Genomic DNA, 27,199 nt, shown 5'->3' with positions numbered 1-27,199 from the left:
ACCTTATTTGGAAATAGGTCTGAAGGTGGAATCAAATTAAGATGTGATCCTATGGGTTCAGAGAGAGCCCTAACAGGTTAGTGACTGTTATTCTTTTTTTGTTTATTTTTTGGGGGGCGGGGGCACAGCCAGCAATGCTCTGGAGTTACTCCTGGCTCTGCATTCAGTAATGACTGCTGGTGCTGCCCAGGGGGACCATACTTGGGTCAACCACATATAAGGCAAAGATTGGGAAGGCATTAGAGGCAAAGATTCGGAGGCAACCAGCAACTCCCGCTATAGAGCAACGTAGGGGAGGAGACGTGTGGAGAGAGGCCAGGGCTGAATCATCCCGCCATACACCAAGGTCCATGTGGAGCCCAGAAAGCCAGGACACATTCCCGGGCGTCTTTGCTAGAGACCTGGCCCTGCGACTCCTTGATTTTAGACTCCGGGTCCCCAGAGGTGGGAGAGTAAGTGTTTGTAGTTTGTGACTTGGATATGATGATGCCTGTAGGAAGGTAGGACAGGGGATCTTAAGAATGTTAAAATTTTAAATCTTAGAAATGTGGCATGCTTTCCCTTCTGTGCAGATCTTTAATTTCTCTAAACACTTGTTTTCAGAGTGTAAGTTTTTTGTCTTGCTGCTGCTTCTACTTCAGGGCTGGGGAGACAGTACTGTGGGGCGGGTGCTTGTCCGGCAGCAGCCGATCTGGGTTTGATCCTTGGCATCCCTTACAGTCCTCGGAGCACTGCCAGGAATGATTCCTGAGTGCAGAGCCAGGAGTGAGTCCTGAGCATCGCTGGTGTGACCCCAGAATAAAAACAAACAATAAAAGCTGAGCCTTGGGCCTGCAGAGTGTCCCAAGATGACAGGGGCTTGGGAGGACTCGCTAAGGCCCTGTCCTGGGTTCATGTTGGAGCTTCGGGAGTCTCTCACTGCTCTCATGCCCAGTATGTGCTGCCAGCATCTCTCGCCCACCAACTGTTCCAGTAAAAAACGGGCTCCTTAAGAGCTGCGTTTCTAGACATGCCGTCTACCTAGTGCTGGTAGATTTGGTTTGATCTGACCCCAGGTAGGCTCACTCTCTCTCTCTCCCTTGCCCCCTCCTTCCCTCTCCTCCCTCCCTCCTTCCCTTCTTCCTTCCTCTCTCCCTCCCTCCCTCTTTCCCTCCTCCTTTCCTCCCTCACTCCTTCCCTTCCTTCCTCCCTCCCTTCCTCTTTTCCTCCCTTCCTCCCTTCCCCTCTTTTGTTTTTGGGCCACACCTGCTGTGCTCAGGGTTTACTCTGCACTCAGCAGCCCTTCCTGCTGGGGAGCAGGTTACCATATGGGTGTTGAGGCTGGAACCCAGGTGAGCACGTTACCTGCTGTACTGTCCCGGGGCTGCAGGCAGGTAGAACCATCTGCTTCTCTCCACGTGACTCCCCTGACTCCTTCCTGGAGTCCGCGGGCCTCCAGCTTCCCTCCTTCACAGAGCACTCCTGCCATTGAGCTGGGCCAGAACCAAGGGCTCTGTCTCATCAGCAGTACCATGGCCAAGGCAGAGCCTGGCGCTCTGAGCTGGGGGCTGGTGAAGGAAGAACGAGTGGAAAATGGACATCCCTTGTCTTCGGCTTTTCCAGTCTCGCTGGCCGGAGGGGACAGGAGAGAGTCACCTTGGTTCGAATACCACAGTCCCACTGTGCTGCAGGAGTTGCTACTGATTTTCTCCTGTAAATCTTCTTCATTGCTCTATGCCTTTCAGATCATTTCCAAAACAGTATTCACCACTTTGTTGGGAATTGGATTGGAGGAGCTGTTCGTGCCGTGATGCCAGGAGCACAGCTCTGTGGGCTTGAAAAATATTTTTAGATGTTCAATAAGTAGTCACATTTAAGGAAAGAATAAAGCAAGAACTGCATTATGGCTACAAGGTGAAATTCATCAAGCCCTTCATCTTGAAAAGAATCAGAAAAGAATCTGGCTTGGTCATTTGATTCTGAACCATTAAAAATATCTGTGGCCATGGGGACGGCAGGCTGGGCCCCTCCATCGGTCTTTCTCTCTGTTGTCTGCATGTCTTTGGAATTCCGGCACTGTTATTTTCTGCACATCCCAAGGAGTCTTCACTCTCTCAGCAAACACTGGGGAGATGGTGAGTCGCCTGGTTTCCCTAAGTTGTGGGAAAATGCTGAGGTCTGTGTCTTGGTTTCCTAGGTACGGAGCCGGACGGACTCCTGCGGGCCAACTATGGTTCTGTGCTAACAAACCTGGGGGCGGCGCTGCGAGGGCTTCACGACGTCACGAAAGGTGAGGCCTGGCCTGACACAGCCGAAAGTCCCCAACCCCCTTTCTCAGACCCGCCTGAATGAGACTTAAACAAATAGCGCCAGAGCCAGTAGGCCCAGAAAAAAGCCCAGCAGCGTGTGGCCGCATTGGCCTCTCTGGCTGCTGCATTTCTGTAGCTAAAGGAGAGAGGCTTCTGCACAGGGCCTCAGCCAGAAAGCTGTTACCACGCCCCACAAGCTGGCCACAGGCATTTAGCAAAATGCCTTTCCCCTGTTGGAGCTCAGATACCAAGGAATTGTGGAGACCAAGGGTTAAAGTCCCAGAGAGAATCTGTAACTTTCTTCCATCCCGTGCATTTTCATGTTTGAAATGCCTACTGAAATTCCCATTTCATTTAGCAAACTGTGTGTGTGTGGGGGGGGGGGGGGGAACGACTTACCAAAATGGCGGGGTTGGAGCAGGCTAGCCTGCATTGCTGGGGCTTCACTCAGGACTTGACCATCCCTGGGACCCCCTCCGCTCCCCTCAGCAGAGCCCCAGGCCAGAGCTAACTCGCAGCACTGGAGCGTAGGGTTTGCAGGTAGGAGTCCGGGACTTGCTTTTATAACCATATTTCCAACCCCCACTCCAGCCGTATTCAGTTCTTTTGTACGCTGCTAAAATATAGTCTGCTGAATGGCATCTTATATGCTTTTCCTTATATGATACGAATTCTGAATATCTGCATGGCATCTAAGTTTTCTCCTTTTCTTTCCAGGCCTGTGGGTTAGGGAATGAAGGAGAGGGTGGGAACAATTGCTAAAGACTACAGCCAAGGTGCCTAGATTATTCTTTTAACCAGTAGTGGAAAAAAAAAAGTCAAAAGAAATGTGTATTGGGGCTGGAGCTATAGCACGGCGGGTAGGGTGTTTGCCTTGCATGCGGCCAGGTTGTCCGGAGTGGCCACGTGCAAGGCAAACGCCCTACCCGCTGTGCTATTGGATAGCCTCTTAGTCCGATTGTTTATTCTTTATTGAATCCAAACATTTTAATTATTGAGGGTGCTCCTTGACAATATATTTATGTATTTATTTTGCTTTTTGGATCACACCCAGCAATGCACAGGGGTTACTCCTGGTTCTGCACTCAGGAATTACTCCTGGCGGTGCTCAGGGGACCACATGGGATGCTGGGAATCGAACCCAGGTCAGCCGCGTACAAGGCAAACACCCTGTGCTAGCGCTCCAGCCCTGACAGTAAATTTTAACTCAACAACAAAAAAATAAATAAATCATGTGACATGGACCATAGGTTTTTTTCCCTTTTGCTTCCTGTGACTCTACCTGCTTTCGACTAAAGACCATGCAATTCTCATTCCGAATGTCACTTGTTAAAAGATAATTTACTCCAATTTTAATCCCTCGTAAAATTTACAGATTTGTAAATCTCTGATTTTCTCACTGGTGCCGTTTTTGTTTCGAGTACTGGGGATAAAGCTGAGGGCCTCATGCATGCAAAGCGTGGACTCTGCCACCGAGCTAACCCTTGTCCTTCTTTGTCTCTTTTTATACTCACCAACCTCCCTCTCCCACTTCCTTGCAGCTTAAGCAATAATTCATGGAGAAGCTGGAAAGGAAGGTTTAAAACAAGAGTTCTCTTAAAACAGTTCCTTTCTTTCAGCGCCAATTAACACTCATTTTTATGAGTAATACACAACAGACCCCAACTAGCTAAGGACACATTTGGGCTATAAACCTAGCAACAAGCCGCTGCAATCCACTTGGCAACCACCTTTCATGATTCTCAGTATTCCCTCTTTAGAGGATGTTTATTTTCAAGGGCAGAAAGAAGCAGAACACCTCAGGACTGGCTTTGTCCTCCCCCTTTCTGTCTCGTGGCTTTAGTCTCTGATCTACAGAGTCGTAGGAGGCGGAGAAGACCTCTCTGGTCTGTCTCGTGCTTTCTTTCTTTTGGTTGAGCTAAAATTTCATTTCAGGAACACTAATTAAAATACTTGGATTTAGTAGCAATAATAAAACAGCATGTATGAAATCAAAATCGTACGTTAAAACATAATCAGGTTAAATCTCAATCTCAACTAGACAGCTGGATCAAAAGCAATGTATGTTCATTAAATATATAAGTAATATAATGCCCAAGATTAAAAAACCACGGGGCCAGTAAAGTGATGCACAGGGTACCCTTTCAGTAGCAGCATTGTAAGGTGAAGGGATGGGTTGCAGAAGTCTTGGAACATTGTAGGACTGAAACTCAATCATGAACAACTTTGTCACTGTGTATCTCATGGTAATTCAATTTTTTTTAAAAAATTATGATTCTGGAGGTGACAAAGGGACAATGTGGTGGTGCCTGGGGCACTCTGGTGGGGCTCGGGCTTTGTGCATGTACGCCAGCTGACACTATTGGCCCCGGGCTACCTAACTACAAAGTAATAGTAAATTAGGCATCAGTGTAGTTCACTGATACAGTGCCCGCCTTGTGTGTGTGAGGTCCAAGGCTTAATTCTTGGCACAGCAAAATAAATAAATAAATTAGTAAAAATTAATCTTACTCAGGGGCCCAGGAAAACAGGGAGATAGCCCTGGGGCTCAAGCCCAGGTTGTGCCTTCAGGAGGCCCAGGTTTGATTTCTGGTGCTCCCTCGTCCCTGAGCACCAAGCAGAAAGTAGCCCCAGAGCACTGCCAGGTGTGGCTCTGAAACAGACAAAAATCGCAATGACGAAGCATCATTTATAATACAAAAATCGCATGTTAAAACATGATCAGGTTAAATCTCAAATTCTATTTCTTGTCTTATTTTCTCTTAATTCCCCATTGCCTAAAATAAATTTCCTAATCCAAATAAGTTTTCCTACCTGCACTCCTGCTATGTTAATTTCCATGTTTTGTTATTTATTTTGAGCAGTAAATAGCAATAGTTTTATTTGTTGGTCAGCCTGGCGTATCGAATACTCTCGGTAGCTTGCCAGGCTCTCCGAGAGGGGCGGAGGAATCGAACTCGGGTCAGCCATGTTGGCCGCTTGTAAGGCAAACGCCCTACCCGCTGTGCGAGCGATAGCACAGCGGGTAGGGCGTTCGCCTTACAAGCGGCCAACATGGCCGACCCGAGTTCGATTCCTCTGCCCCTCTCGGAGAGCCTGGCAAGCTACCAAGAGTATTGGATATGCCAGACACAGTAACAACAAAGTCTCCAATGGAGACGTTACTGGGCCCGCTCGAGCAAATCGACGATCAACGGGAGGGCCTTTACCTTTACCTTTATTTGTTGGTAGTTACGATTAATGCTTTTACAACTGATGTGTTCTTGAAAAATTCATCAGAGGCTGTATTGTTAGCATTTTATTGTCTAAAATATAATCACTTTCCCGGGTCGGAGCAGTAGTACTCTGGGGAGGGCATTTGCCTTGCACATAGCCAACATTCCCGGCATTCCATGTGGTCCGCTGAGCACCGCTAGGAGCAGTTCCTAAGTGCAGAGCCATGAGTAACCCCTGAGCATGGCTGGGTGTGACCCAAAAAGCAGAAAAAAAGGAAAAGAAAATCCCCTTCCTTATAAATTAGCGATAAATTAGTAATATAAGTAATTCTCCCATTTTCCCTATGTAGTGGGAAAAAAACATTGTTTTTTTTTTGAGATTCAGAAAATGCAGTACTCGTTTCACTTGACCTGAACACTTTTACACCTAAGTGTTCCTTCGATGCTTTTCTCATCACAAGCTTTTGTTCTAGTTTTTGTGGCCTAGAGGTGTATGTGCCCAGATCCTGGCGACTCCCAAGCTTATTTGGCATTAATTGGGATGTACATTGACAGCTCAGTGGCAGTGCTTGAGGCATGTGGGATGGCGTGTCTGCACTGCCCATTCAGGTCAAGGTCTTGCCCGATGCTTTGCTGAATCCAAGGCACATTCTTGTTTATGCCTGCCAGACTACCAAGCCTGGCTTTCCGGCTGGTCAGTACCAGTCAGGAGGATTAAACCAACTCTGGAGTAGGGGCTTACATTCTCTACTACAAATAAAATAGGCAAAGGAGAATCAACCCCACAGTCTGCTGGACAGACACCAGTCTTCTTTCCACGCAACTTTGTGACCTAAATGAATCTCAGCATAGGCTTGATACTTGGGGTTCTTTTTTTTTTTTTTTGGTTAGATTTACTTTGTAAATTTCCAAGAGTACCTGTCAGATGTTAATAGGCTGGTTATCTATGTGCAAGTTGTATGTAGACAGTAATTACTTTATATTTGATTGCTTTTATAGATATTTCCAAACATTATAGTCAAAAAGCAACCATTGAGCATGAACTTCCCACAGCGACACAGAAACTCATAACGACTAATGACTGTATCCTGTCGTCAGTACTAGCGTTATCAAATGCAGCAGGCAAGGTAACTCGTCTCTGCTTTCTGCCAACATTAAGCAATTCAGTTCTTAAATGTGCTTCTCTCTTTTTATTTTAAATCACGGGCAACATAGGAAGATTGAACTATAAAATTATTGTAGAATATCGAGCTCTTTTCTATAATAAAATTGTTTCCCTTTTTTTCCTCCCTATCCAGTAATGAAAACAGTATGATCGTGGTTTGCATTTGTGATTTGGTGATCTGTAGCGCCTAAATTATCTGTCGATCCTTGTATATGTGATCTGCTTACGTAGAAATTAGGGATATACATACCTGTAATAGCATCTCTATTAATATTTTTCTCTCATTGTTTGTTTTTTTCCCCCTGGTGGAAGTGGGTAGTTTGGACGGCAGCTGGCAGTGCTCCGGGATCATTCCCAGCGGTGTGTTGGGCACCATAAGTGGCTACAGCGTCTGTTAGCCATGTGCATGGCAGGTGTCTTAACCCTATGGATCTGGCCTTGTAATGCCGCTCCTGTCGTTTTACGTATTTAGTATGGTTTTCTTTTCTTTTTGAAGACTGACTAATCACACTTTGCAATATTCAGAAATTCGAGGGGCTTAGCTTCACGTTTCTATGTATTACATACACACAGTTCTGTGTATGTAGCACCTGTCATTCCCAACGCAACATTCCAGTGCTCTCCCACCAGTGACAGCCACGTTCCATTGCTCTCCCACCCAAGACCACTCTTTCCACCTGCGAAATTGCTATCGTTTCTACCAAGTCGAGGTGTGACTCGCTTGTTTGTTTTGCGTTTTTGAGTTTTAGCAAGTAGCAAGTAACTTTAAGGTGACTTCAGCATATGTCTTTCATTATATCTCATTGAACCCTTCCTATTAGATAATGACATTTTGAAACACTAAGAAATTATTATTAGAAATCAACCCAAGTGCAGTTTCTTTAAAATCCATCTATTTCTGATGGTCCTGTGGCATTCCTGAGCCTAAAGTCCATCTGCATCGCTCCTCCTGATGCTTCCGTCTATGGAGTGCTCCAAGCTTTCTCAGGGCCAAGTTTCATTTGAGTCAATTAAGAAAAGTTACTGTAGAAAAAGAAATAGAATTTTGGTGTTCTCTACTGAATGTTGATAAAAGAAAGAGAGATTGTAGGTATATCTACATCTGTGGCTTTTCATGAGATTTCTGAAATAATAAGCACCTAGATACTTCATAGCTGTTTTAGAGTTTCTTTGCCCTAAGCCCTAAACATTAAAGTATAATCTCAAGGAAGGGTGATTTTGATTTTTTTTTAACTTTGAAATTTTTATAAATGGTTTTTAAAATAAATGTGAATTTGTATTGGTGGCAGTTTGATGATTAATGTCATTTGGTTAATCTAAAATTTATAGTGTAATTTTAAAAGCCTCAATGGGGAAGTATCATTTGTATGTATTAAGGAATGTTTGGGAAATATAGAAATATTAGAAAGAGAAAACAAAATAAATCTCCCTGTAATCTACCATGATTTAAATATAAACACTTAATGTTTATTCATGTCAGTCACAAAGAATAAGTACTAAATTGTTAGGAGCTGAATTTTCTTGAATGATATATAATAATTTTATTTTGACAGTCATTAATTAAAAATAAGATTGTTTTTAGACTTTAGTGACTAATTGCTTTATTTGGGATGGTGGTGTTGGCCATACCTGACACTGCATTCAGGATCACTCCTGGCGGTGCTCAGAGGACCATATGCCAGGGATCGAATTTGGGTCAGCCGTGTACAAGGCATTTGCCCTACCCACCATACTAATGCTCTGGCCCTAATTATTTTATTTTTTGTGCAATTTTTGTCAAGGTAGGGTACGTTGCTTCATGGGTTGTTTTTTTCTTATTTATTAAAATGGGATTTTCTGTCCCACATTCAAGGCTAAATGCTTTCTTAGCCACTTTAAATTGCATTTATGTGCTTTTTTTTTGGCCAGGGGTCATTCTTGGCATGGCTTGAGGGACGCTGGGGTGCCAGGAATCAAACCCAGTTTGGTTTACGCAAGGCAGATGCTTTACCTGTCTATTTTCTTTCTGACCCCTCGGACATTTTTATCACATTTCATACAACACTGTAGAATTAAATTCATGGCTCAGTAAAATTACTGTCATAGATCTTTGTTATTGCGTTTATAGATTTAACATTTGCTTAAAATGGTAAACATTTTTAGCAAATGTTAAATCTATAAATAACAAGCATTTACTGAATTTTTAGTCTTGTCTATTACATTTGTAATTCACAAATTAAGATTGACAGCATTTAAAGAGAGAAAACGTTTAAGATGTTTGTCATGTCTTGTGTTGGAGCATGAAATATTCAAAACTAAAATGCAAATAGAATATATAAACTAAACTGGATATTTTAAAATCAGTGGAAGAAATTAATGAGGTAAACAGCTCACAAACATCTGCAGTAAATCAGAATCAGTCTTTGCTTTTAGAAAGAACAGAAATCGTCTCGATTAAAGCGTGTCAGAAGCCTGGCCTTAGCACTCTGCAGGTATTCTCTTTTCGTAATAAATCGTAATTGCCTAGATATTTTCTTCAAGTAAGTAAATGGGCTTGGGTCAGGTATTAAAATTTCATTTTCATCCCCAGCATCTTTGACTCTGCTCCAGGATCTCTTAGCTAGAGATGCTATTGGAAAGAAAACTCTGTCTTCTTGTCACACTGTTTAGATGGCCTCTTTCTTCAGCAACAATGTGGACCACTTCGCTGCTTCGCTCAGCTACGGGCCCAAGGCAGCCAGCGGGTTCATCAGCCCCCTCTCAGCCCAGTGCATGCTCCAGTACAAGAGAAAAGCCGCCGCCTACATGGAGGCCTTGAGAAAGGTTTGTGCATTGCCGCGAACATTCAGATCGGGAAACACTGGGGGGAATCCCAGAGGATACGAGTGTTCCCAGGGAGCCTTGTGTAGGTTTTGTGTGGTTTGGGGAAGCAGGTAGTGGGTGGGCATTGCAGGACCCGGGAAGGAGGAGGTGACAGAGGCCCACTGTGAGGCTGAGGCCTGTTGGGCTCTCATTCCCGCGGCCTGCCTCGTGCCTGACGGTGGTAGAAGCCAGACTTCAGAATGTCTCACACTTGCAGAAACAGAAGAAAAGTGAAATAATTTAAACCTCATTCTGAATATGTTAAAAATACATGGTTGGAGACAGACAGCACTTTTTTTTTTTTTAATTAAGTGAATCACTCTGAGATTCACAGTTACAAGGTTGTTCACTGTTGGGTTTCAATCATATATAGTGTTCCAACACCTGACCCTTCACAGTGTACATTTCCCACCACCAGTGTCCTCCGTTTCCCTCCCGCCCTACACCTCCCGCCCCCCAGCCTGCCTCTGTGGCAGGCACTTTTCTTGTCTGTCTGTCTGTCTGTCTGTCTGTCTTTCTCTCTCACTCCCTCTCTCTTTCCTCTGGGCATTATGGTTTGCAATACAGGTACTTATAGGTTATTGTTGTTGTGTTTATCCCTTTACATCCTTCCCACACTCGCTTCTTGTCCAGCATGATCATTTCCAGCGATCACTGTGAGAGTGGACTTCTCTGTCCTCGGTGCCCTTCCCCCGTCCAGCACCTGTAGCGAGCTTCCATCTGTGGGCCAGACCTCCTGGCCTTGTTTCTACTGTCCTTGGGTATTAATCTCTTACTATGCTTTTTACATCCCACAAATAAGTGCGGTCATTCTATGTGTGTCCCTCTCCTTCAGACTCATTTTACTCAGCATGATACTCTCCATCTGTTTATAAGAAAATGTCATGACTTCGTTTTTCCTGGTGGCTGCACATGTGTTGCATGCAGGAGGCCCCATTTTGTCCTTGGCATCACATGCTCTTCTAAGCACTGCCTGGCGTGGCCCCCAAGCACTGCTGGTATGGCTGAAAAAACAAGCGAGCAAGCTAAAAAGAATGCATGGTCATTGTAAACAGAAACCAGACAATATAGAAATATATGAAAAAAATGTATGGATGCTTAACTCTGTTAGAGTATATGTGTATCAAAAAAAAAGTTTCAATGCATGTGCACACACATACACATGTGCAGGGTATAAAAAAGCAGTGTTTCTGGAAACTTACACTGATCAGGAATCTTACTGCATTGTGATGTCTCTATAGCCAACTTATGTGTACCTAACTATAAACTGCTGTGACTTACATGCCTCTATACCAGTGTTTAATAGTTTAACCAATCTATGACTAGTGTCTATTTAAATTGGCCTGTTTTTCACTGTTATCTGTAATTCCATAGTGGATGTTTTTGCACATGCAACTTTATGTATTTGTTTTTAACCTTTTTTTTTAACCCTTTTTAACCCTTTTTAACCCTTTTTTCTTCTTTATTATCCCTTTCTTTCTTTCTTTCTTTCTTTCTCTTTTGTTTTGCTTTGGTCCTCTTGGCTCTCTCCTAGCTCTGTACTCAGGGATCAGTCCTGGAGCTCCTCAGGGGACCATATATGGTACCAGGATCGAATTCAGACTGACATACCCATTGTACTTTCTCTCCAGACCTCACCACTTTTTTTCAGTTTTGATTTGCGGCTGTTGCTGGTGGTACTCAGGGCAAAGTCATACCCAGCTGCTCATGGTGGCTAAGCAGTGCTGGAGAGCAACCTGAGGGCTTCACAGCTGCCAGGTGTGGGTCTGCCAGCTGTCTCGTGTTACTGGCCTCTTGTCCTGTTTCTTTTAACTTTAGGTACACATTCTGAATAAACATGTTCATATTACATTGGAAATATTGCAGATAAGTTGCAGTTCCACTTCTAGTTCTCTCCAGAGTTAACCATAGTTACATACTTGGTGTGTAACCGTCTTAACTCTTTTGCAGCATTTATATTATATATAAAACATTATAATGCGCTATATATCTTTTTATCTCAATGCATGTTTCATTGTAAAAACTGCCTTTTTCTTTTAAAATGTTTGGACATGGAGAACTAGTGCTGGGGTTAAGACACTTGCCACATCTGGTTCTGATCCCGAGTATAGCCATACGGAATCCCTGAGCACGGGTGGGGGTGCTCACTCCCCTTACAAGAAAAGAAAAGAAAGCAAAAGAAACAAAATATGTCTGAGAAATTTGCCTCTATGATCCCATAGGGTACCTACTGTGTTTCTTTAGTTATGGCATAGAATTTTGTAATACAGGTATTTCTGTGGTTCATTTATTCCCTCATTGGTGGACAGGAGAGTGATATCAGTTTACCTTTCCAGGTTAACTTTTGTACAGAGTCGTTTTTATCTGTTGGTCTCATTGCTTATGTGATCATGCTTGGGGTTGCCCCCGGGTTTTGTAGGTCACTCCTAGTGATGGGGACAGTGCTAGGGGTTAAACCCCAGACCACGCGTCCCAGTGGCCTGTGCTGGTGTCTCACTGTGACCAAGTACTGTAGCGGGTGACTTTGTCAGTGCTCTCTTGGGCATTTGGCTGATCCTGAGAAGTGGAATGTTTGGATCATGTGCCTGGCACATCTAACAGTTTCAATATTGGGGCAAGGCTCAGTATTAGAGTATTTGCCTCGTGAGGCCCTGGTTGGGCTCCCAGCATTGAAGACAAGTATCTCCTAGGATCGTAGCAGAGATGGCAGAGAGAGAAAAGATCTGGACTCTTCTCCCTGCACGTTTGGTTTGGTTTGGGCCACACCCAGCTGTGCTCAGTGCTTCCTCCTGGCTCTTTGCTCAGGGATCACTCCTGCAGTGTCCAGGGGACTCTCTGGTGCTGGAGATTGAGCTGAGTCGGCAGTGTGCAGGGCAACCACCTTACCTACTGCCCTAGCGCTCCAGCCCCACCTCCCAGCGTGTTCAACTAAATGATTCATGAAGTGAAGAACGGGTGCTGAAAAGAGCCCCAGACATCTGGAGGAGCTGCACTTCACAGGAGAGGGGGTGGACACACCCATGAGGGCAGGGGTGAAGATGACAGCCCGGCCTCCTGGGCACCCGACTCAGCCAGGTGGGGGTCAGGTGGATGCTGCCCTGAGAAGCAGCATGGTGAGGGCCAGAGCTGCCTGGCTGAGCACCGTCTCTGCTGTTGATTTTGGCAACAGAGGAGGCTGCACAGCCGGCTGGGAGCTGGGACTGGGAGGAGACGGCCATGCCCCCCGACCTTGGACCTGGGGAGGAGAGCTGTGCCCCACTGAGCAGATGGGGTTTGGGGTTATACCATGCAAACAACATATTTGTCAATGGCACGACATTATAACACTGCAAGCCCTACTGAAGGCTCCACTAAAAGCTGAGAACAATAAACCCGTACAGTAGCCGGCTGCAAATCCAGTGCCCAGAAATCTGGTGTGACATTATAAATAAACTGTGTACAAGAGAACAATTTTTAAAAAGCCGTTTCATTTATGACTGTCAGAGAACTCTAGGGGTCAGTTTAACAAGGAAGGTGGAAGACTTAGTAAAAACAAGTAAATCACTTCTGAAAGAAAGAAGACACAAGAAATAGAAGCATGTATCTTGTTCATGGATGGAAAAGATCAACATGGTTAAAATCATCACTTTACCCCAAGTTATCAACAGCTGCCTAGTAATCCACAACATAGTTTCTGTAAAACTTCCCATGGCATTTTTCAGTGATAGAGAACAAATACTTTATTTTTCTTTGCTTTTTGGGTCACACCCAGTGATGCACAGGGGTTACTTCTGGCTCATGCACTCAGGAATCACTCCTGGCGGTGCTCAGGGGACCATATAGGATGCTGGGAATTGAACCCAGGTCGGCCACGTGAAAGGCAAATGCCCTACCCACTGTGCTATCACTCCAGTCCTGAAAACGGTCACGGTCACTGTCCTCCCGTTGATCATCGATTTGCTCGAGCGGGCCCAGTAACGTCTTCATTGGAGACTTTGTTGTTACTGTGTCTGGCATATCGAATACGTCAAGGGTAGCTTGCCAGGCTCTGCCGTGCGAGCGAGATACTCTCGGTAGCTTGCCGGGCTCTCCGAGAGGGGCGGAGGAATCGAACTCAGGTAGGCCATGTTGGCCGCTTGTAAGGGGCTGGAGCGATAGCACAGTGGGTAGGGCATTTGCCTTGCAAGCGGCCAACATGGCTGACCCGAATTCGATTCCTCTGCCCCCTCGGAGAGCCCAGCAAGCTACCGAGAGTATTCCACCCGCATGGCAAAGCCTGGCAAGCTACCCGTGACATATTCGATATGCCAAACACAGTAACAATTGTCACAAAGGAGACGTTACTAGACCCGCTCAAGTCCCAAAAAATACTTTTAAAATTTAAATGAAACTATAAAACTCTCAATAGTACAAGCAATCCTTAAAAGAAGATGGAGGCATTGCATTCTCCAGCCTTGATCTTTAGTACAGAGCTATAGAGATCAAAACTGCATGGAGCTGGAATGAAGAGACAGACTTTCAGGTGAATGGGTTAGAACTAGGGAACCAGAGACAAACCCTCAGCTATCTGGGCAGTTAATTTGTGACAGAGGGGCATTGAGGTGCATGAAGAGGTGAAAGGCGAGCCCCTCAACAGATGGTGCTGGGAAAGTGGACACAGACATGCAGAAAAATGCAGTGAAAACCCTGTCTGCAGTGTACATGGAGATGAACTCAAAGCCCTTGGTATTGGGAGCTGGAGGGAGCACAGGAATGAAGAGACTTGCCTTGCATGGAGCTTACTCTGGGTCAGTCCCCGGGCACTGTGTCTCGTTCCTCAGACACTGCCAGGAATCACCCAGTCACAGAGCCTTAGCACTACTCGGTTTTGCCCAAATCCCTCTCCCATTGCAAAAAAAAAAAAGAAAAAGGAAGAAAGAAGAGACCTAATATCAAGCAAGTTTCTATAAAACATGTGGAGAAAATTGTAGACGGAACTCTTCAAGATGCAACAGCAGAGGTGCCCTCGGTGGCATGACTCCATTGGCCAAAAAAGGCAAAAGAGGAAGCAGATGGGCTCCATCAAGCTGAAAAAAAAGCCTTTGCATGTTGAGGAAATGAAGCCTAAAATAAAAGTATACCAACTGAATAGGGTGAAGTGTTAACACACAATGTATCAGACACAAGAGTAATAGCCAAGAGACACAAGAATAATAGCCGAGATAGAGAAAGCAACCTCAAGGCTGAGCAACAGCAAAAAACCTGCAGAGAAGAGATGACAGGCACGTCCTCCAAAACTACCTACAGATGGCCGATAAGCAGGAAAAATGGTCATCATCATTGGTTTCCTAAAGAAATGTAAATCAAAACAATGATCTATCACCTCACAATAGCAATAATGGTCTATCAAAAAGTCCAGCAGTGGGACTAGAGCAATAGCACAGCAGGTAGGGCGTTTGCCTTGTATGCGGCCAACCCAGGTTCGATTCCCAGCATCCCATATGGTCCCCAGAGCAACCGCTAGGGGTGATTCCTGAGTGCAGAGCCAGGAGTAACCCCTGTGCATCGCCGGGTGTGACGCCCCCCCCCCCCCCCCCCCCGCAAAGAAAAGTCCAGCAGTTAGAGATACAGTACAGTAGGTGGGGCACCTGCTTGCTGGCAGGTGATCCTGATTTTGTCCCTGTGACTCATATGGTCCCTTGAGCCCACCAGAAGCGATCCTGCAGTGCAGAGCCAGGAGTAAGCCTGGAGTACCACTGGGTGTGACCCAAAACCAAAAACAAACACAGACAAACAAACAAACAAAAAACCCAAAAAGTCCAGAAACTAAGGGATGTGGTGAAAAAGGAACTCATATTTCCTGTTGATGGGACCATTGCTTGGGTCATCCTTTCTAGAAAACTGGAGTCATCTCAAAAAATTAAGAATAGAGCTTCCATTTGACCTCTTGGGAAACCACCCCAAGCACACAATATCATTCTGAAAGGACATATGCACACCTATGTCTGAAGACTTGGAAACAGCCTGAGTGTCCCACAATGAGTGGATAAAGAAATTGTGGGATGTATGCGCAATGGAATACTAATCAGCTCTGGGAAATGGTGACATCTTAGAGTTTGCTGAAACTTGGATAGAACTGGAGGTGGTCATGCGAAGTGAAGTGAGAAATGAAAAGAACTTCCAGTGATTCCACTCATCTGCAGAATAGAAAATAACCAAGCAAGGGATCAGACCGTCCCCAGTGGCAGTAAACCCTGATCTGTGGCCAGTAGAACTGAGAGCTGAGGATGCAGAGGCTGTTTGGTGAAAGGAACTTGGGCGCGTTGTAGAGGGGTCTTGGCACTCACTGGTGGGTGGAGTGTAACAGCGCAGTGAATATCAAACAGTAATATTTTTGCTAAAGGTAAAGGTAAGGTAAAGGCCCTCCCGTTGATCATCGATTTGCTCGAGCGGGCCCAGTAACGTCTCCATTGGAGACTTTGTTGTTACTGTGTCTGGCATATCAAATACTCTCGGTAGCTTGCCGGGCTCTCCGAGAGGGGCGGAGGAATCGAACTCAGGTCGGCCATGTTGGCCACTTGTAAGGCGAACGCCCTACCGCTGTGCTATCGCTCCAGCCCTATTGAACAGTATTTGAAAAGGAAGTACAGTTATACTTCCGTCAGGTAACACTGGTACGAAAGGGCAGTAAAGGGCTTGAGGCCTTTCTTTGCATGCAGCTGACCGCAGTTGAGCGCTTGGCACCATGTGCTCCAGTGGCATCAGTGGAAGTGCCTCCCCGCCCCCTGCCAAGTTAATGAGGACTAAAGAGAGCTCCGTGGCTGAGTGTGTGCTTGGCATTTGGGAGATCCATGTTTGCATGTTCTCCTGAGCACAGCTGGGAGCAACCCCTTGCCTCGAGCCAGGAGGAGCTCCTGAGCATCGTTAGGTGTGGCCCAAATGTCCCCAAAACTCCAAATTAAAAAGGTAATGAAATAATACAATATAGTGATACATCTAAGTATCAAGAGGTTAATACAAGAAGAATTTAAGCGTTGATAGATATATACCAAACTAAGCCATGGGTGCAATAAGGATTTTATGACCCATTTGCATCTAAAGACAAACTAAATAGAATAAATAAGGAAATAGTGGCCTTAAGTGACAAACTAGAACAAATGAGTTTAAAAGAGTCATCTATAGCACATGTAATTTCCAACCGTGAAATTTTAATCTTTTTTTCAGAGTGCACATGGAACTTTTTCAAAGTTAGACCATATGCTGGAGAATGAAACAAGCATTCTATAAACTTATGATTAAAATCATAGCATATTTTTTTCTGATCTCAGTGCTGTAAAATTAGAATTCAGCCACATAAGCAAATCACTAGAACCTCACACATGTGGTGACCAGACAAGGATGATCCTCTGTGACTTCCTGGGAGTACTGTTTTCCCAGTCCTCATGTTCCCGTAGCTCATTCCTCACTCACATTTGTTCCCAGAGTTAAAAAAAAAAGAAAAAGAAAGAAGGAAAGAAAGGTTTATTCTTTAGTCTACTCATTGACTCAAGAATCATTCAACAGGGTAAATCTATGTATAGGAGGCTTTCCAGCTTTCTGTTAATCACTAATTTCTTTGATAGCACTGCCATTCAGTGAAATCCTTGATGCGATTTTTATCTTCATGAAACTCTTGTGTTTGTTTGTTTGTTTGTTTTTTTTTTTTTTGCTTTTTGGGTCACACCCAGCAATGCACAGGGGTTACACCTGGTTTTGCGCTTAGGAATCACTCCTGGTGCTCGGGGAACCATATGGGATGCTGGTAATAAAACGTGGGTGGGCCACGTACAAAGCAAACCCCCTACCTGCTGTACTATTGCTCCAGCCCCTTGTGTTTGTTTTGTGTTCCCTCATGTGGTCTGTCCTGGAGGACCTTCCCTGTGCACTTGAGAAGAACATGGAATGAGCTTTGGGAGGATGGAGAGCCCTGTGGGCCCCTTCCTGTGAGGTTGCATTTCTGTATTGCTGTTGCGTGGTTCTGTGTGCATTGATGAGATAAGAGATGAGAAAGGGGTGTTTGAGCTCCCTCCCGCTCATGTTCTCATGTTGCTCCTAAAGGTTTTCGTCTGGTCTGATGATTGTTTATTTTGATGCTCCTTTGGTGCATGTCTGTTCATGAATATTAAGTCCTTTGGGTAGATGAAGCCCTCAGTCATATCAATGCCCATCTCTGTCTCTTACTACTTTTCTTAGGTGCACAATTATTTTATATAACATAGCATGATAATAGTACGTACCTCCCTGCCTTATTTTGGCAACCATTTGCTTGTTTGATTGTTTTTTTTTTCTTTCCTTCTGGGTCACACCCAAGATTATTCCTGACTCGCACTCAGGGATTACTCTGGCGGTGCTCAGGGGAGCATATGGGATGCTGGGAACTGAACTCAGGTTGGCCTCGTGCAAGGCAAATGCCCTACCCCGCTGTGCTATCACTATAGCCTCTTGATTGTTTTTAACCTTTTGATTTGAGCCTTACCTTGGTAGGTGAGTTATTTCAAAATGTATTTTAATTTTGCAACACAGTTTGCTAATTGTATGTTTATCAAGTGGATCTCTTATAGATAGCAGAAGCCTGGCGTTTTTCTTTTTCTGACCCATCTTGCCACTCTGCCTTTTTATTGGTAAGCCGATCCAGTGAATTTAACTGCTCATTTAAAAATACTTCAGTTCATCAAAACAGCTGTTGTTATTCTTAAATGGTATGCAGCTAATAAACAGCATCCAAAATTGAGCAACATTTGTGGACCAGTTCCAAGGAGAATTATAGAAGTAACCATTGGAGTGGAAAGTTTAGAGTGGAACGGAGTATACCTCCGATTTTGGAATAACTAACTAGTTCAAAGAAATAACGGTTCACTAGCCTTCTAACACCTGAGCGGAGCAATGAACAAGCTGAACTTCCCATCTCACACACCACTAACGGAAAAGATAAACAAGAGAAAAGATAAACAAATGTTCTTCACTCTCACTAGAACACCTGTGAAAATCAGTATGGAGAGTCCTAGAATGCATAGTTTAGGCATATCTGAAGATGAATATGTCACCTAAGACAGGGCTACCTTAGCAATCAGCATACTGTGTTGCAAAGCTAAAATATATTTTGAAACAACTCACCTGCCAAAATAAGAACTCTTGTAGAAGTAAAATATTTATCAGTAGGACCTGGGATGTGGCTCAGAGGTGAGACTCCTACCTTGCCTGCATGAGACCTGAGTTTTATTGATTAAAAAAAAATACTTAAACAATGTTAGAGATAGCCATGTAAAGATAGTAAAAGTTGGAAATGACATAATAAGAAAAATTGGACAGTGGTGAGCTATGCCATTCAATTTAGAGGCTGAAAAGAATAACCAGCTTAACAAAAAATCTAGACTAGCTCTAAGATAGGGTAATAAGTAACATGTGAGACTGTTAAATGTAGTTAGGGGTATCTCCTGCCAGTGTATATCTTAAATCCTAATGCTCAAAGTTATGATAGGGACATTAGGGAGTTAAGATACAAAGTTTTGAGATGGAAGCCGTTGACATCTAGTGAAATTATTGATGTAAAGGAACTACTTTTTTTTTTTTTTTTTTTTTTTTTTTGCTTTTTGGGTCACACCTGGCAATGCACAGGGGTTACTTCTGGCTCTGCACTCAGGAGTTACCCCTGGTGGTGCTCAGGGGACCATATGGGATGCTGGGAATTGAACCCGGTTCGGCCATGTGCAAGGCAAACGCCCTATCCGCTCCAGCCCCCATTACCATTTTCTATGTGTGTATTCTGGTTGTTATTGCAGTATTTCTTTTTGGTTTTGAGCTTATTTTATATTCTTCTCTTGTCTTTTGATCTATATCTTATTTAGTCACCAGGTTTCATTTGTTTTTTTCTAAGATTTTTAGATTACCATGAGGTGTACACTAGACTTCTAAGCTTATAGTCGGTTTTAAATTGAAAACAAGTAAATCTTGAGTTTATTCTGAGTCCCCATTATTTCTCTCCTCACCCATAGATGTCTTTGGGCCTACCCCCACAGCAAGGAAGATGCAAGTTTAAATAGTTGAGGCTACATTCAATTAGAAAGCTTTTGTCTAACAAAATAAAATATTAATGGGATGAAAAGACAGCTGCTGAATGGGAGAAAATATTTATGCATCATTGTTTGTTAGGGGTTATTGGTTGGTTGTTTTCGTAGTCCAGTAATTGAACTTGCACTTAAGCAGTCTGTGTTCTACTATCATGCCGTATCCCCGGTCCATTGTAATAGTGAGTTATTATTTCAAGGCATATGAACAGTGAACACAACAAAGAACCCCAGTTGGAAATTGGCAGAAGGGCCAGAGAGATAATTCAGTAGTTAAGGCTCATATTGTATATGCACTTGACCATATTTTGATGCCTGGTACCAAATATGGTCCCCTGTGTACGGCCAGGAGTAAACCTTGAACATTCCTTCCCCAGTGGAAAGAAGATTTGAAAAAGGCATATGAAAAATGCTCATCAGTCCACTGATTATTAGGGAAATGCAAATAAGACTACAAATGAGAAGCCACCTCACACCCATGAGAATGGCTTCCCTGTCAAAAGCAGCAGTGATGTTAGAGAAGGTGTGAAGAGAAAAGAACCCGCACGCATTGTTGGGAGGAATGGAATTTGGTGCAAGCATTTCAGTACGGAGCTTCCTTAGGAAGCCAAGAGAGCTCTCCTATGATGGACCCCACTTTCGGGTATCTATAGTCTAAAGACCATGAAGACATCAACATGGAGATGTTTAATCCATGTCGCTGTTCAGTGCAGCGTTATCATCACAGCTAGAATATGAAAGCCTGTCCACAGGTGATTGGCTATAGACGATGTAGTAGATGTAGAAGAATACTATTCAGCTGTTTTTTCAAAAAAGAAGAAAATTTTTTAAAAAGAAGAGAGTATCATGCTAAGTGAAATGAGTCGGAAAGAGAGGGACCCACATAGAATGACTGCACTCATTTGTGGAATGTAAAGTAACAGAATGGTAGATTAACACCCAAGAATAATAGAGTTAAGAGCCAAAAGTATCACTCCACGACTTGGAAGCTGGCCTCATGTGCTGAGGGAAAAGGCAGCTGGGATAGAAAAGGGACCACCAAGTAAATAATGCTTGGAGGACTCACTCAGGATGGGAGATGCATGCTGAAAGTAGACTATGGATCAAATGTGATGGCCTGTATTGCACACCATAACACCCAAAAGGAGAGAGAGAGAGTAAAGGAGAATGCGACTGCCACAGAGGCGGGGGGCTTGGGGGGGAGGGAGGGTGGGAGTGATACTGGGAACATTGGTGGTGGAGAATGGGCACTGGTGGAGAGATGGGTACTCAATCATTGTGTGACTGAAACTCATGTAAGTTTGTAAGTCTGTAACTGTCTCACGGTGTTTCATTTAAAAAATAAAATTTTACTTATTTTGAAAAAATACATACTAGAAGAATTTTTCATTTGCATATTAATGGGAGGAGCTTAAGGGGATTATACAAAGTGAATGTCATAAGGAAAAAGGCAAGTATTAGATGATTTCATTAATAAATAGACAACAAAATAAGGAGAAACCAGTGAATAGGTAACCAATACATCAGCATAACTAAAGGTTAATGGAGGAGAGGAAGAGGGGAGGGGATAAGGGGAGGGTGGTTATTAAGAATATGGCGGTTGGTTTTCCTTTGGTGTGTTGGGCCACACCTGGCAGTGCTCAGGGCTTCCTTGTGGCTCTCTGCTCTGGGATCACTCCTGGCAGTGCTTGGGGGTTGAGCCCAGGTCAGGTACATGCCTGGGCAGCATCACTGCACTGTATCTCCAGCCACAGGAACAATGTCTTAAGTCATGGATAGTTCAGTTCTCTTTAGCCGTTCCAGAACATCAGGTAATAATCTTGTACACACTCTTCATTTTTCAGCTGATTAAAAAGTAATAAGTAATAAAAAATAGTTAAGCAGGAAGAGACTTGGACCTTAAAGAGAAGGAGTCCTTTGAGGCCGGTGAGATGGGACGGCAGGTAGGGGGCGCTTGCCTTGCACGCAGCCAACCCGGGTTTGATCCATAGCATCCCATATGGTCCCCTGGGCACCATTAGGAGTACAGAGCCAGGAGTAACCCCTGAGCACTGTGGGGCATGGCAAAAAAAAAAAAAATTAAGACCTAACAAACAAATCCCCAATTGTTTGGGGCTGGGTAGCTAGTCCAGTGGAATGCGTTCCTGGCACACGGCCAAGGAGGCTCCATCTCTGGCACCCCATGTGCTTCCTAAGCACTGCATCGCCAGGAGTGATTTCTGAGCACACAGCCAAGAGTAAGCCTTGAGCGTAGCAGGTGTGGCCAGAAAAAAAGTTCCTAATTAAGTTTGGAAGAGCTCCCGATAGATAAAGGATTTAATTATGCATCTGTTGGAAGTCTTCCCCTTAACACACACCTGGTTTGCTGTGATGTTTTTTCAAAATTGAAATTTTTATTTTAATATCAAAACATGTGTGTGTGTGTGTGTTTCTGAGTCAGGTTTCTAAGATTATAGAAATATTACTTAAAGGAATGTGAGTAAATTGGGTGCAAGGGGTCATTTGTATGGTAAAAGATGAAATTGGGCATTTAGTGGTGAGCTAATGTTGAATACATAGGCATTAAACATACAGTAAATATTCTAGTATAATGTTACTTTAAGCAAAATGCTCACCTTTTTTTCACTATCTGTGGTATTAACTTTAAATTGAGATTTTTTAAATAATTTTTTAAAATTTAGCGACCGTGAAATTACAAGGTTGTTCATGATTGGTTTTCAGCCATACAGTGTTTCAATACCTAGCCCTTTACCAGTGTTGATTGAGATTTCAATGTATCTTGAATTTCTGATAAAAGAGTGTGAAACTGAAATTTAAATGAGAATCTAAATTTTATTTTTCTATGTCATTAGGCAGTTGTCCTTGCCATTTATCATGTCATTGTAATATTTGTCACATAATACATTTTTATCTATTTTGCCTTTTGTCTATTCTAGATTTGCTAGCCTGTCCCTATCATTCTTCGATGCAAAATGAAAACAATTTTAGTGTAGGTTATAACTGGCATGGCAAGTGATCATTCATTATTTTTTTTGGGAAAAGAATAAACCTTTTCACATGTATTGAAGGGAATGCTCTCTCTTGGGTATGTCTAAACTTACCACCCTTTTTCGCTTCCTTATTTGTGTGTGTGGGCTCAGGAGGTGACTTTTCCCCTGGAGCGATAGCACAGCGGTAGGGCGTTTGTCTTGCACGCAGCCCACATGTCCGACCCGAGTTCGATTCCTCTGCCCCTCTCGGAGAGCCCGGCAAGCTACCGAGAGTATTCGATATGCCAGACACAGTAACAACAAAGTCTCCAATGGAGACGTTACTGGGCCCGCTCGAGCAAATTGACAAACAACGGGAGGGCCTTTACCTTTACCTTTTTTTTTTTTCCGCAGCCCCTCATGGAGTCTGTGTCTTATGAAGAAGCGCTGGCGAATCGCCGGGTACTGCTCAGCTCCACAGAAAGCCGGGAGGGCTTGGCACAGCAGGTAGGGCACCTGGAAAGCCTTGTGCTTGCTTACATGGGAGGCGTTAAATTCCCTGGAGAATACTTTTAACAGGGATTTCAAAGGTATTGTAAGTGAAGAGCTTAAATTAGCTGAAGTGTGCCTAAAAGCATCATAGACATAATTAATTGAAAATTATGGGACTGGAGCGATAGTACAGCGGGTAGGGGGTTTGCCTTGCATATGGCTGATTTGAGTTTAATTCCCAGCGCCGCCAAGAGTAATTCCTGAGTGCAGAGCCAGGAGTTAACCCCTGACATTGCTGAGTGTGACCTAAAAGGCTAAAAAAAAGAAAGAAAATTACCTGGTGCCAGATACAGCCCAGTGATGTATGCACCCCGCTGGTGCATGCACGGTGCTTGGCTTCCGTTTCTGGTACCACATAGTTGCCTGAGTATTTTCCGAGCCATCCCTGAGCCAGCGCCAGGAGTAGAAGTCTCTGAGTCTCGCCAGGTGTGGCCCGAAAGCAAAAAGGGAAAAACATTTGTCGATTGTCTAAACAAGTCATCTTCATTGAGTTCATAGTATAACTGCTGTGGAAATAATCTTAAAACTGGAATTGTAGCTGGAGTTAGAATATTAACTTTTAAATGGAAATAATCTTGACACGCTTTGGCCACAGCAGTTCCATTTGGATGGTTTCTTTAAACTTCTTACCCTTCACTGTGACATTGAGCACCTTTGTAAAGTTTTGATTTTTCTCCTCTTTCTCTGTTGCGTTCTCTCTCTTTCGCATGCTGGTGTGTGAAAATTATTTTGGTGATAGTAGCTTTATTGAATATGTGCTTTGCTGAGATATTAAATTTGGTGGCTATGCGTTTTTTTCTCTTAGTAATACCTTATAATAATAAGTAGTATTTTGATGTATTGTAGTTTCTTTTTTTTTTTTTTTTTTTGGTTTTTGGGCTACACCTGGCAAAGCTCAGGGGTTACTCCTGGCTCTGCACTCAGGGAACATTCCTGATGTTGCTCAGGGGACATTAGGAGATGCTGGAAATTGAACCAGGTCGGCCACGTGCAAGACAAGTGCCATCCCTACTGTGCTGTCACTCTGGCCCCTGTAGTTAATTTTTTTTTAATTTATTTATTGAATCACCATGAGAACAGTCATAAAGCCTTTCAGTTCAAGTCTAGGTCGGTCATACAATGATCAAACACCCGTCCCTTCATCAGTGCACATTTTCCACCACCAAGAACCCCAGTATGCCCCTCTTCCCCCACTCCCCCCCCCCCCCCGCGCCTATGTGGCAGATTTCCACTTTACTGTCTCTCTCTATGTTGATCACATTCAATATTATGACAAAAGCCCAACATTATTATTTGGATTTTTCCCCAACATTCAGACCTGCAAAAGGGCATCATTAGATAATTTGTTTTCTGTTGCTGATTATGAAGAGCAATTGATGTCATGTGGCCACAATAGTGGCCATGCGAATTTGGATTTTTGATATTTTAGTAATAAACCTAGAGGGATTACTGCCAAAAGCCCCTGGGTTCTGAGATTGGTTTGAGTGCCTCTGGGATCATGGTCATTCAGAAGCCGGAGGAGGCATGTGAGGCTGGCAACCCAGAGCATTGTCATGGCGGGGAGCAGGGCCAAGTCTACCCCCCATCCCACGAGGTCCCTCATGCCTCATCAATGCAGTCTCATATCTGACTGTTCTTTAGGCTCTAAAAGATGCAGGCCACCGTGCTGCTGCCGCAAGGGGGGACAGGCGGAGGAATATACACCCTTCCCCTCCCAGGGCAGCATAGCGCCATAGTTAAATGCACAGTTCAGATGCATTTTGGTTGGGCATTATATCTTGCTCAGATTTTCCCAGCACCATTCAAACCTGTTTTTCAGGGAAAAAGACTAGATCATTTACTTTCCATTGATCACTTCGCATATCAGGAAATGTCTTACGCGGCCATGTGGTTCGGAAAATGGTCCTGGTGCCCGCATACCAGAGCCATGCTTGTAGAAACTCATGGTCACTGGGATTCTTGTGTGAGCTCTTTCCCTACAAAGCACACCCGCACCACAGATTGTGCTCCTGCTTTGTGTATACCGTATATTTCCCAGTCCAGACTGAAGGTTTTTTCGGTCTTTCCGCAACTCTGTGAGGCAGTTTTTGTTTGTGTTCTGTAATTTTTTTTTTTTGAGGGAGCAGGTAGGAGGAGGACGGGGTGACAGTTTTGTTAGTATCATTCTCAGAGGTACAGAATTTCTTCTGACTTTTCAAGGTTCAGCAGAGTTTGGAGAAGATTTCTAAGCTGGAGCAGGAAAAGGAACATTGGATGTTAGAAGCACAATTAGCCAAAATCAAACTAGAGAAAGAAAACCAGCGAATTGCTGATAAGCTGAAGAGTACAAGTGGCGGGCAAGTGGCTGGGCCGGCTCAGGAGAACGGCACCGCAGTGCCCCCTGCAGGCCAGGAGGCCTCCATGAAGTCTGCAGCAGAGCTCGGTCCCAGCACCAGCCTGGTAAGTGTCTCTTTCACCCTGGGCCTGTCACCTGAGTGACCCGGGGACTCTGTGCAGAGCAGGTCGGGAAACAGAGACCTCTGTAAAAAAGAAATTCCAGTAAGCTCCTTTGGCTTGACATGACACTTCCCCAGGATGAGGACCGTCTTCCTGGGAAGAAACTCTAAGTCAAGTGAAAGATGATTGTTTTCCTAAGAGATGTTTGTAACACAAGGCTGTTTCTTGCTCTGAAGAAATGCCTCCAATGTGGTTGGTGACCAGGTACACGGGTGATGTCTAGAGCATTCAAAGGCTCGTGACATACGTGTAGTTCAGAAACCCATCGGGCTGACTGCTTGCCAGGAAGTGTGAAAGACTGGCTTGCCACTGTACATTCCTTGCATATATGCAGTGATCTAGAAAGTTCAAGAAACAACTCTATACTAGTGACAGGATTCAAAAGGATTTGTAGAAAAATGTTCTCATTACTATGCTCTTCTGCCCTCTTGGGAGCGGGGAGGGGGGGCAGGGAAAAGAAAGAGGAGGAGGAGAGGGAAGAGAGAGAGAAGATATATATATATATATATGTATATATATATATATATATATTCAAATAAAAAAAGTTAGGAGAGAAAAATGCCCCACATAGTTGGAAAATGCATCTCAGAGACTGTTATTTGCACAAGCGTTTCCTGAGGAACTTTTTTGTGCCAGAGAGCGAGCAGCTTCTCGGTCTTTGAAGCAAGTCCGTGACCCTTTTAAAGGAAACCCATCTTACACATCACCAGATCACTTTGATGAGAGTATTTGGATGGAAAGTTAAATGGAAGATGGAAACTTCTCGCCTCTGACTGTAGCACTGCGGAATGTTCTCTAGTCCCTGCATGCTTAGTACTGGACGGGGAGACAGTCCAGCAGGGAAGGTCCAGCACACAGTGCCCTGAGCATCACTGGCGATGTCCTGGGCCCTGCTGCCAAGGTGGCCCAGGTGGTCTCTGGCATGCTGGGCCAAGAACTGCTGGTGGGCCCCTAGCCTCCTGAATGCCTTCTGGGAGGCCACACTCCCTGACGAATGAACGTAGCCCCTTGCTTGGAACACCCAGGCACATGCTAGTCGCTATGAGAGAGAGCAGCAGCCTCAAGAATGGAGAAGCTCAGAGTAACGCGTAGCAGTATGCCAGGGTCCCCTGGGCCTGGCAGGGCCCGATCAGCTCCTGATGGCTGCTGGGCGTGGCTTCAAGCTTCCCCTCCCCCCAAAAAAGCACTGTTGGGTCAGAAAGCATGAATTTGGTGTGGAGGGGGACAGAGATAGTGCAGAGACTATTGTACCCACCTTACACATGGCCAACCCCAGTTCAGTCCCTGGCATGGCCTGGACCTCCAGTACTGCAGGGAGTGGACCCCTGTGCCCAAGAACCAGGACTGGTCCCCACGCACTGCCAAATCCCCGGCTCCCACCCCCCCCCCCCAAAAAATGCATGCATGTTTCATTTTCAGTAGCCTTATTTTTTATTTACAAATTATTTTCTAAGAGGATCAGATGAGTTTATATTCTTATTGGCAGCTGATGAGAAGATGTTGAACTTTCATATATTAAGGCTTCCCTTTCGTTTCCACACAGCCCCTTTCAGCAAGGACCCTATGCCTTTATCACGTTCTCAAACCAGCCCGGAGTGACAGAGCCAGGGAG

General features: G+C 44.4%; 1 protein-coding gene across 1 annotated transcript in view; it reads left to right on the top strand.

Annotated features, from left to right (window-relative positions):
* PPP1R21 (protein phosphatase 1 regulatory subunit 21) overlaps positions 1-27,199 on the top strand; it is an 82,368-nt gene that overhangs the window by 41,394 nt on the left and 13,775 nt on the right. The window contains exons 13-17 of the mRNA XM_056114774.1: positions 2,177-2,269; positions 6,503-6,630; positions 9,318-9,470; positions 22,954-23,046; positions 25,291-25,530. Of these exons, the coding sequence (XP_055970749.1) occupies positions 2,177-2,269; positions 6,503-6,630; positions 9,318-9,470; positions 22,954-23,046; positions 25,291-25,530 (707 nt within the window). The remainder of the gene's footprint in view (positions 1-2,176; positions 2,270-6,502; positions 6,631-9,317; positions 9,471-22,953; positions 23,047-25,290; positions 25,531-27,199) is intronic.

This window comes from Sorex fumeus, unplaced genomic scaffold (assembly GCF_029834395.1).
Source record: "Sorex fumeus unplaced genomic scaffold, SorFum_2.1 ptg000003l, whole genome shotgun sequence".
NCBI lineage: Eukaryota > Metazoa > Chordata > Mammalia > Eulipotyphla > Soricidae > Sorex > Sorex fumeus.
Note: the sequence above shows the minus strand (reverse complement) of the source record. Positions and strands in the feature narration are given on the sequence as shown.